Here is an 11,072-nt window from a genome sequence, read left to right on the forward strand (position 1 = left end):
TCCAGTGGCGGATGCTGCGGACTGACATTTAATGAGAGATTCGCCAGCGACGCCAGCTGCAGGATGGGGGGGGGGCAGGGCGGGCCCCTGGGGTGTCTGCCCATCCCGGGGGGCCGGGGGGGCTGGGCTGACAGGCAGGGAATCGAGTCTATGAACTGTCCAAGCAGAAGGAGCCATTCATTTAATGTGATCCAGGGGGAGGGGGGAGCCCAGGCTAATTAGGGCTGAAAGCAGCTTTCGGGGGAGCGGGGGCGGACAGGCGGGAACCCAGGAGCTGGGTGCTGGACGAGGGAGGAGAGAGGGTTGGAGAAGAGAAGAAAATAATTTCTGGGCTCCCCCCCCAGCTCTGCTAGTGTCCCTCACTCCCGACCCATAGCCCCTGCCAGCCCAGCCCTGCCCCCCCAGCTCTGCCGGTGCCGCTCACTCCTGACTCGCAGCCCCCCCGCTCTGCCCCCCAAGCTCTGCCGGTGCCCCTCACTCCCGACCCACAGCCCCTGCCAGCCCAGCCCTGCCCCCCCAGCTCTGCCGGTGCCCCTCACTCCCGACCCGCAGTCCCTGCTACTCCAGCCCTGCCCCCCCCCCAGCTCTGCCGGTGCCCCTCACTCCTAACCCACAGCCCCCGCCAGCCCAGCCCTGCCCTCCCCCAGCTCTGCCGGTGCCCCTCACTCCCGACCCGCAGCCCCTGCCAGCCCAGCCCTGCCCCCGCAGCTCTGCCGGTGCCCCTCACTCCCGACCCGCAGCCCCTGCCAGCCCAGCCCTGCCCCCCCCCAGCTCTGCCGGTGCCCCTCACTCCCGACCCGCAGCCCCTGCCAGCCCAGCCCTGCCCCCGCAGCTCTGCCGGTGCCCCTCACTCCCGACCCGCAGCCCCCGCCAGCCCAGCCCTGCCCCCCCAGCTCTGCCGGTGCCCCTCACTCCCGACCCGCAGCCCCCGCCAGCGTTCCCGGTGCGCTGTGGCGCCCGGGGCCGAGCGCTGCTGCCAATGGGGGAGGCGGGCGCCGGCTGGGGGCTGACTGAGGCCAGGCCGGGCTGCGGCTGGGGACTCGCCGGGCTCCGGGGTGACACGTCTCGGCTGAGAGGAACGTGGCTCCCGGCGCCTCGTCGCGCTTCCAGTTCTTGGCTCCGGGGAAAGTCAGCGCCCTGCGCGGGGCTGGAGACTGGGGAGCCCGGCGCCCCCCACCGGGGCTAGGCCCCTGCCCCATCCCCCCCACAGCCAGCCAGGCCCTGACCTGGGGCCCCCGATCGGGGCCAGGTCCCTACCCCATTCCCCACCCACCCCCCCGAGCCAGCCAGGCCCTGCCCTGAGGCCAAATCAGAGCTGGTGCCCCCCACCGGGGCCAGGCCCCTGCCCCATTCCCCGCCCCCCTGAGCCAGCCAGGCCCTGCCCCGGGACCGGATCGGAGCCGGCGCCCCCCATCGGGGCCAGGTCCCTCCCCCATTCCCCGCCCCCCCCCAGCCAGCCAGGCCCTGCCCTGGGGCCCCCCACCGGGGATAGGCCCCTGCCCCATTCACCGCCCCCCTGAGCCAGCCAGGCCGTGTCCTGGGGCCCCCCACCGGGGCTAGGCCCCTGCCCCATTCCCCGCCCCCCTGAGCCAGCCAGGCCCTGCCCCGGGGCCGGATCGGAGCCGGCGCCCCCCATCGGGGCCAGGTCCCTCCCCCATTCCCCACCCACCCCCCGAGCCAGCCAGGCCCTGCCCCGGGGCCGGATCGGAGCCGGCGCCCCCCATCGGGGCCAGGCCCCTGCCCCATTCCCCGCCCCCCTGAGCCAGCCAGGCCCTGCCCTGGGGCCGGATCAGAGCCGGCGCCCCCCATCGGGGCCAGGCCCCTTCTGGCCTGCGTCCCGCAAGCCCCGGCTGTCTGCTGTGGCCTGTGCCCCACGTCGGGGCGGGCGGCTCGGATGCGGCTCCGCACGTTGTGCCCATGCAGGGCTCTGCCTGCGTCTGGGCGACTCGTTAACGGCCCTGCCTGGCATCGCTAATTAGGGGCGGGGGGGGGCTGAGCTGTTTGTCTGTTTGGGGCCCAGACTGTCTGACCTTTAAAATCCTCTCACATAAAGCCCCCCCCCTTCCCCGGCTCCTATCCTTCCCTTGCAGGAACAGCCTGTTCCTCCAGACACCCCCAAGCAGCCCTGGGGGCGCTGACGGGTCCTGGCTTTCAGTTTCGCTTTTTCTCCGGAGATGCGGCCGCCTCTGGGGTGGGGCAGGGCTGGTTATACAAGGACCCCAGGTTCGGTGCCGATCCGGGGCCCCTCCGCAGTGGGTGGGGCTGGGCTCACAGGGACCCCTTTTTCGGGGCTGGGATGCAGCCACCTCTGGGGAGGGATGCGGGGCCTGGACACACGGGATACCTCGCCTGGCCCTGAGATGCAGCCGCCTCTGGGGAGGGACGCGATGGGCTGGCTAAACAGGATCCCTCGCCAGGAGCTGGGATGCAGCCACCTCTGGGGAGGGATGCGAGGGCTGTTTGTAGAGGGATTTTTTCTGGACCAGGCCCACAAACTGCTCTCGGACTATATCCGTCCCTCCAGCTGGCTGGGTTTGTAGCTCCCAGCTCAGAGCGCGTCATTTTGTCCTTGCCGCGCCTCTGCCAGATTGTGTCCCCACTTCCGCCCCCACTTCGCTGCTGCCCCCGCCCCACCTGGGGAGACGAGGCGGCTGCGGCTGGAACCCAGGAGTCCGGGGATCTCGGGACCGAGCCCAGCGCTGAGACGATGGAGCAGATCTGCCCCCCAGCACCTGCCACTCAGCAAAACACAAGAATCAGCCACGTCCCAGCCTCGGGCGAGGGGTCCCCGTGTACCCAGCCCCCGCGTCCCTCCCCAGGGGTGGCTGCATCCCAGCCCCGGGCGAGGAGTCCCATGAGCCCCCTCCCCCGCTATAGACCATTTGGGGGGAAGCCGGGGCTTTGCAGTAGCAGAACGTGGCCACACGATGACGACAGAATCCAGAAAATGGGAACAGGAGACAGGGCACAGCCCTGACCTGGAGCCCCGGGAACCGCTCCGGAACCCAGGCGTCCGGGCTCCCAGCCCCCCCACCAGAGCGGGGAGAGAACCCAGGATTCGGGGCTCCCAGCCTCTCCCCCAGAGCGGGGAGAGAACCCAGGAGTCCGGGCTCCCAGCCCCTCCCCCAGAGCGGGGAGAGAACCCAGGAGTCCGGGCTCCCAGCCCCCGAGCGGGGAGAAAACCCAGGAATCCGGGCTCCCAGCCTCTCCCCCAGAGCGGGGAGAGAACCCAGGAGTTCGGGCTTCCAGCCCAAGAGCCGGGAGAGAACCCAGGAGTCCGGGCTCCCAGCCCCACTCCCCCGAGCGGGGAGAGAACCCAGGAGTCCGGGCTTCCAGTCCCTCCCCCAGAGCGGGGAGAGAACCCAGGAGTCCGGGCTCCCAGCCCCCCAGAGCGGGGAGAGAACCCAGGAGTTCGGGCTTCCAGCCCAAGAGCCGGGAGAGAACCCAGGAGTCCGGGCTCCCAGCCCCACCCCCAGAACGGGGAGAGAACCCAGGAGTCCGGGCTCTCAGCCCCCCCCCCCCAGAGCGGGGAGAGAACCAAGGAGTTCGGGCTCCCAGCCTCGCCCCCCCCCCCTCCTCACAAAAGCCCGAAGTTAAGAATTTTCCGGCTGCGCAGTCCAGGGAGTTAACCCTTTCCGAGCCTGCCCCCAACTGCCCCCGCCTATGGGGGAGGGGGGAGACATGGGATCTGGGCTGAAACAATCTCAGCGGGGGACCCGAGCCAGGACGCCTGGGTTCTTTGCAAGGGGAGTGGGGGCTGGTGGGTTAGAGCAGTGGGGGCTGGGAGCCAGGACTCCTGGGTTCTCTCCCCAGCTCTGGGAGGGGAGTGGGGGCTGGTGGGTTAGAGCAGGGGGGCTGGGAGCCAGGACTCCTGGGTTCTCTCCCCGGCTCTGGGAGGGGACTGGGGCCTGGTGGTTAGAGCAGGGGGGGCTGGGAGCCAGGACTCCTGGGTTCTCTCCCCGGCTCTGGGAGGGGCCTGGTGGTTAGAGCAGGGGGGGCTGGGAGCCAGGACTCCTGGGTTCTCTCCCTGGCCAGAGTGCCGCTGTTTCTATAAATAACCCTTTTCTCGGTCTGTTTCATTCCTTCGCCCCGGCTGGGTTTCTCCTGGGTTGCGTCAGGCCGGAACATTCCTGCGGCCCGGCGGCTCCACGTCCCTGCTCCGCCTCCAGCTTTCGCTTGGCACAGGCCGCGTCCTGCTGCGAGCTTCCTCCAGCAGTGCCGCTGCCGGGGGTCTCCCCAGAGCGCTGCGAGCTTCCTCCAGCAGTGCCCCTGCCGGGGGTCTCCCCAGAGCGCTGCGAGCTTCCTCCAGCAGTGCCCCTGCCGGGGGTCTCTCCAGAGCGCTGCGAGCTTCCCTCAGCAGTACCCCTGCCGGGGGGCTCCTCAGAGTGCTGCGAGCTTCCTCCCAGCAGTGCCCTCCCCCATGCTGTGAGCTTCCGTCAGCAGTCCCCATGCTAGGGCTCTCCCTAAAGCGCTGTGAGCTTCCCTCAGCAGTGCCCCTGCCTGGGGTCTCCCCAGAGTGCTGCAAGCTTCCCCCTAGCAGTGCCCCAGCGTTGGGGGCTCCAGCCTTTGGCACTTCCCTGTACCAGTAACCAGCCAAGGTGCTGGTGCTGCAAGCTTCCCCCTAGCAGTGCCCTCAGCTTCTTGGCTCTGGCTGGCTCTGGTCCTGGCCTCCCAGGGCGGCTGAGTCACTGGAGGGGGAGGCTGGGGGGTGAAGCAATGGGTCAGGAATGCAGGAGCCACTGGGGTGAAACTGAGCAGGGGGTGAGTCAGAGGTGGGGGGATGGGAGGGAAGGAAGGGATGCAAAGTAGAAAGCGAGGCAGAGACTGAAAGGGAAGAGGGAAATGGGGAAAAGACAGAGGGAGAAAGAGAGGAAGGAATTCCAGTTTTTCCAGGAGGGAAAGAAGGGAATGAGAAAATGAAGCAAAGGAAGAGAGGGGATGGGAAAAGGGAGGAGAAGGAAAGGGAGCCCCTGAGAGAAAGGGAAGGAGCCAGGAAGGAGAGAACGAAGGGAACGAAAGGGGTGAGAAATGGAGGGGCAGAGACAAGCCCCCCCCGCCCCCAGGGAGGGGACCCCAGGAGGGGACATGGGGCTTTGCCCCTCTGGGGGGCACCGGCTCCGAGCCAGTTCCAAGCTCAACGGTCAGTTTAAAAATTAAAATTTTATTGTAATTCTCCTGAAACTGCGAAGTCCAAATCCTTCGGCGCCAGGTGCTTTCTTACTCAAGCCGCACGTGAACCGCGGTGAGTGCCAACGACATAAATAGACACATGGGGGGAGGGGAGCTGGGAATCCAGGTGGATGCCCAAAAAATGGCACCTCCAACCCTGTCACTTCAGTGGCCCTGCCACCCGCGAAGCAGCTCATGGAAGACAGCAGGGACTTATGCAGAGCTAGAAAAGGACCCAACCCCGCCCCCCACCGGGATACAGCACCCCCAGAGCTGGGGAGAGAACCCAGGAGTCCTGGCTCCCAGCCCCCCTGCTCTAACCACCTGCCCCCACTCCCCTCCCAGAGCTGGGGAGAGAACCCAGGAGTCCTGGCTCCCAGCCCCCCTGCTCTAACCACCTGCCCCCACTCCCCTCCCAGAGCTGGGGAGAGAACCCAGGAGTCCTGGCTCCCAGCCCCCCCAGCTCTAACCCACCAGCCCCCACTCCCCTCCCAGAGCTGGGGAGAGAACCCAGGAGTCCTGGCTCCCAGACCCAGCTTTGAGAATTTAACTTTTCTCCATCAGTTACACTGTCCCTATATACAGATAATTCACTCACATCCCAGGCCACAGGCTGGTATTTCTGGGGTTGGGGAAAAGGAGGATGTTGGGGGGGGACACAGGAGGGGCAGGGGGAATAGAGTGGAGGGGGTAAATGCCCACTCCCCCGCAATACTGACCCCTTTGGATTTGTGCCCCCCCAGGTTTTGAGGTACCATTGGTTGACCCCCCCACCCTGAGGTTAAAAAGTTCCTTGGTGTTATTGGGTCTGGAATAGAGTGTGTCTGATTTTGGGGGGCACCGATCTGGGGGGGCAGTTCTCAAGATTTAAAGGTACCCTAGACTGCCTCTAGTGGACCCCAAGTCTCCCCCTGGGGTACTCCTAAAGGGACCCCAGATTCTTCTACAGCAGCCGAAGATCTGAGGTTTTGGGTCACAGGGAGGATCCCTTGTAATCTGAGAGATTCCCCCCTTCCTAAGCCGGGGAAGTGCAAATTTGCAATGCTTCTGGAGAGGCCCCAATATGGGGCATTGGGGAAAACCCCAGCCCCCCATCTCAGAGACTGGGGGGGGCAGTATTTCAAGCAGACACCCTCCAATTTTTTCTAGTAACATGGTGTGAGGGGAAGACTTGGGGGTCTCCAGAACCCCCCTGAAGCTGTGCAAAATAGAACATCCCCTCCTGATTCCAAGAGTCCTTTTTGGGGAGTGGTGAAAATCAGGGTTCGGGGGGATGTTGGTCAAAGGCTGCAGATGGGGCTTCTATGGCGATCCGAGGGTTAGTGTCTCCAATTCCGCCCCACGGGTGCCCAGACCAGATACGTCACCTGCCAGAGAGAGAACGAATGAATAAACCAGCCTCACAGCTGGCCTGGCAGGGGCTGTGGGTCAGGAGTGAGGGGCACCAGCAGAGCTGGGAGAGCCCAGGGCTGGGCTAGAAGGGACTGCGGGTCGGGAGTGAGGGGCACCGGCAGAGCTGGGGGGGCAGGGCTGGGCTGTCAGGGGCTGCGGGTCGGGAGTGAGGGGCACCGGCAGAGCTGGAGGGGGGCAGGGCTGGGCTGGCAGGGGCTGCGGGTCGGGAGTGAGGGGCACCGGCAGAGCTGGGGGGGCAGGGCTGGGCTGTCAGGGGCTGCGGGTCGGGAGTGAGGGGCACCGGCAGAGCTGGGGGGGGCTGGCAGGGGCTGTGGGTCAGGAGTGAGGGGCACCAGCAGAGCTGGGAGAGCCCAGGGCTGGGCTAGAAGGGACTGCGGGTCGGGAGTGAGGGGCACCGGCAGAGCTGGGGGGGCAGGGCTGGGCTGTCAGGGGCTGCGGGTCGGGAGTGAGGGGCACCGGCAGAGCTGGGGAGGGCAGGGCTGGGCTGGCAGGGGCTGCGGGTCAAGAGTGAGGGGCACCGGCAGAGCTGGGGGGGGCAGGGCTGGGCTAGCAGGGGGCTGTGGGTCAGGAGTGAGGGGCACCATGGATGTCTCTTACCATCAATCTATCAGCGACTCTTCGCCCGAGTGGCCTCCAGTCTCTTCTATGGGGGCTGGAAAGGAGATGCCGGGACAGTTACTGGGCTGTCGGGGGGGACATGGGGTGGGAATCTGGGGAGGTTGGGGAGGAGAAATGAGGGGAAGTTTGGGGAGCCCTGGGAGGCCCATGGGCAGAATCAGGATGATGGGGGCAGGTGGAGAGAGGGGGATTGGGTCTGGGATTTAGGGAGAGGAAGGTCTGGGGGTGGAGGATGGGGGTTCAGGGAGTTTGGGGCATAGGGCGGCTCTGTGATTCGGGGAAAGGAAGATCTGGGGGTGCAGGATGGGGCAGATGTGGGGGGCAGGGGATGGGGGTTCAGGGAGTTTGGGGCCCGGGGTGATTCTGGGATTCAGGGGGGAGGGTCACTCACTGGTGAATTTCTCCCTCTTGCGGCAGCGGGCCCATAGCAGTGCCCCCCCCACAAGGCCGAGCACAGCGACTCCCCCCACGGTGCCCCCCACGGCCAGCCACAGCCGGGAGTCCTGGGGCTGGGGCTCGCCACCTGGGGACAGAAAGGAGAGAGCTGGGTTAATGGGGGGAGGGGCATCCCAGCGCCCCCACGTCACCCCAGAGCAGCCACCACCCAGCTCCTCCCCAAGAATCCCCCTCCACTCAGCCCCACACCCTGATGCCCCCTCCCACCATCCTGGACACCCCGCTCCTGCCTTCGTCCACCCCCCAGGCCCCCTCCACCTTGGCCAGAGCTCCAGTGCATTGTGGGCGTGGGGGGGGACGTACATGTGGCGCAGAAATCGTTTTTGGTGCGGTGGAGGCAGATGGTGCAGTCCATGCACTTGTCCAGGTCGGGGCTCCAGGACTGGCCCCCTGGGCAGGAGGGACCTGCAGATGGGGGGGAACAAGGGACCAGGGGAGGGAAGAATGAATAAACCCCAGGGAAAGAGGGGAGGGAGGGAAGGAAAACGCCCGAGGGAAACGAGAATGAAGGTGAAAGGCCCACAAGGACCGAACGAACCACCAGAAAATGAGGAATAATCCCCCCCCCCAGCAGGCGTAAGACGGAATGGGGGGTAGAGAGGGAGAAAGGACGATGGGGGGGGGAATGGAAGGAGAGAGGCGGGGCAGGGGAGCAAGGGAAGGAGAAAAGAGAGAAAACAAAGTTAAACTCTGTGGAAGGTACAAACCTGTAACTTTGATGCTCCCCTGACCCCCCCCAACCCGGGCTCTGACCCCCTCATGACGAGGGGCCTATTTCCAGCTGGTGCACGTCAGGGGCAGATGGAGCCGGGGTCACATTTCACCCCGAAATCCAACCTGGTGCCAGGTTAGCAGGGCAGGGGCTGTGGGTCGGGAGTGCGGGGCACCAGCAGACCTGGGGAGGGCAGGGCTGGGGTAGCAGGGGCTGTGGGTCGCGAGTGAGGGGCACCGGCAGAGCTGGGGGGAGCCCAGGGCTGGGCTGGCGGGGGCTGCGGGTCGGGAGTGAGGGGCACCGGCAGAGCTGGGGGGGCAGGACTGGGCTGGCAGGGGCTGCAGGTCAGGAGTGAAGGGCACCGGCAGAGCTGGGGGGGCAGGGCTGGGCTGGCAGGGGCTGCGGGTCAGGAGTAAGGGGCACCGGCAGACCTGGGGCAGGGCAGGGCTAGCAGGGTCTGCGGGTCGGGAGTGAGGGGCACCGGCAGACCTGGGGCAGGGCAGGGCTAGCAGGGTCTGCGGGTCGGGAGTGAGGGGCACCGGCAGAGCTGGGGGGGGGGCAGGGCTGGGCTAGCAGGGGCTGCAGGTCAGGAGTGGGGGACACCGGCAGAGCTGGGGGGGCAGGGCTGGGCTAGCAGGGGCTGCGGGTTGGGAGTGGGGGACACCAGCAGAGCTGGGGGGGCAGGGCTGGGCTAGCAGGGGCTGCAGGTCAGGAGTGGGGGACACCGACAGAGCTGGGGGGGCAGGGCTGGGCTGGCAGGGGCTGCGGGTCGGGAGTGAGGGGCACTGGCAGGGCTGGGGGGGGCAGGGCTGGGCTGGCAGGGGCTGCGGGTCGGGAGTGAGGGGCACCAGCAGAGCTGGGGGGAGCAGGGCTGGGCTGGCAGGGGCTGCGGGTCGGGAGTGAGGGGCACCAGCAGAGCTGGGGGGGCAGGGCTGGGCTAGCAGGGGCTGTGGGTCGGGAGTGAGGGGCACCGGCAGAGCTGGGGGGGCAGGGCTGGGCTAGCAGGGGCTGCGGGTCAGGAGTGGGGGACACCGGCAGAGCTGGGGGAGCCCAGGGCTGGGCTAGCAGGGGCTGCGGGTCGGGAGTGAGGGGCACCGGCAGAGCTGGGGGTGTCGTCTGGGCAGATCACCTTCAGGAGGGGAGGGGAGGGGAGGGGTGTGGGAGAAGAATTGGGGGTTCACGGGCAGAGACTGAGGGGAGGGGCTCGGAGCTGGGGGGCAGAGTGTTTTGTAGATATGGGGGATCCGATCTTGGGGTGCATGGGGAGCCTGGGGGGATTTGGGGCAGGGAATTTTGGGGGGTCTGGGAGGAGATGGGGGGTGGAAGGGGAAGAACGTTTCGGGGGTGCCGCGTTGGGGGAGGGGCTGGGGCAGCTGCCCCCCCCACTGGACAATCCAGAATTGCTCATCAGCGCCGCCCCTGTGACGTCACGTCACGAGCCCGGTGACTCACCCCCGCCCCCCCCGGCATATCCCATGAATGAAATCACCGGCCCTGCCCCCTGCCGCGCACGTGGGGGGCTGCAGGGAGTGGGGGGGGTCCCCAGGCTCCGCCCCCTCCCCTAGGCCCCGCCTCCTCGACAGGGAGATTGGGGGGGCGGGGCCGCGACTTCTGCTCCCCGAACCCCCAGTTCACCGCCCCCCAGCGCCCCCCCATCGCAGCCCAGCGCCGGGTCCCGCCAGGCCCCGCCCCAACCCGGCAGCCAATGGGGAGGCGGGCAGGGGGAGTGGCCACATGGTCCCATTCATTAGAAAGGAACGGGCGGGGCTGAAACCCCCCCGACACCGCAACATCAACCCAGCCCCGCCCCCCCCCGGAGCCAGCCCCGGGAACCAGCCCCCCAGCCACCCGCCCCCTCGGACCCAGCCACCCCCCCCGGGAAGCAGCCCCCCCCCCGGGAAGCAGACACACATCCCGGCCCCCCCCCCGGGAAGCAGCCCCCACCCCCGGAACCAGACACATCTCACCCCCCTCCCGGGAACCAGACACCCCCCCAGCCAGCCGCACACACACCCGCCCCCACGCCAGCTCCCCCCCGGAACCAGACAGCCCCCCAGACACCCGACCCCCCGGAGCCAGGCCCCCCACCCCCGGGAAACAGACACACATCCCGGCCCCCCCGGGAACCAGACACCCCCCCAGCCAGCCGCACACACACACGCCGCCCCCCCAGCCAGCCTCCCCCATAACCAGTCAGTTCTCCCAGCCCCCCCAGGCAGTCACTCTCCCAACCCACGGAGCAGCCACACATCCCATCCCAGCCCAGCCGCAAAGAGCCCCCAGGACCCCGCCCAGCCCCCTCCCCAGACACCCCCCAGGGCCGGGACCCCCCTCACCTGCGGCCGGCTCGCCCCAGGCGCCCCCCAGCAGCACCAGCAGCACCAGGGCGAGCTTCCCCCGAGTCTCCATCGCCGGCTCCGGCTCCGGCTCCGGCTCCGGCTGCTCCTGTCCCGAGCGAGGGCTGAGCCGGTGACTCAACCCCCCAAACTTCCAACTTTTCCTGGAGGCTGGAGAGACGCCCCCGCAGATCCGGTCCCGGCAAGGAGAGGGGCGGAGCCGGGGCGGGGGCTGGGAGCCAGGACTCCTGGGTTCTCTGCCCGCCTCTGGGAGGGGAGTGGGGGCTGGTGGGTCAGAGCAGGGGGGCTGGGAGCCAGGACTCCTGGGTTCTCTCCCCGGCTCTGGGAAGGGAGGGGAGGGGGGGGCT

General features: G+C 67.9%; 1 protein-coding gene across 1 annotated transcript; it reads right to left on the reverse strand.

The window, feature by feature from the left end:
- Positions 1–5,631: 5,631 nt before the first annotated feature.
- TNFRSF12A (TNF receptor superfamily member 12A) lies at positions 5,632–10,871 on the reverse strand. The gene is made up of 5 exons (XM_030547777.1): positions 10,705–10,871; positions 7,960–8,061; positions 7,592–7,723; positions 7,180–7,234; positions 5,632–6,536 (listed from the first exon to the last, which is right to left on the reverse strand). Exons 1-4 carry the CDS (start codon positions 10,775–10,777, stop codon positions 7,182–7,184), a joined length of 360 nt encoding a protein of 119 aa, XP_030403637.1. The 5' UTR covers positions 10,778–10,871; the 3' UTR covers positions 5,632–6,536; positions 7,180–7,181.
- Between the last annotated feature and the right edge of the window lie 201 nt (positions 10,872–11,072).

Source organism: Gopherus evgoodei, unplaced genomic scaffold, assembly GCF_007399415.2.
Source record: "Gopherus evgoodei ecotype Sinaloan lineage unplaced genomic scaffold, rGopEvg1_v1.p scaffold_71_arrow_ctg1, whole genome shotgun sequence".
NCBI lineage: Eukaryota > Metazoa > Chordata > Testudines > Testudinidae > Gopherus > Gopherus evgoodei.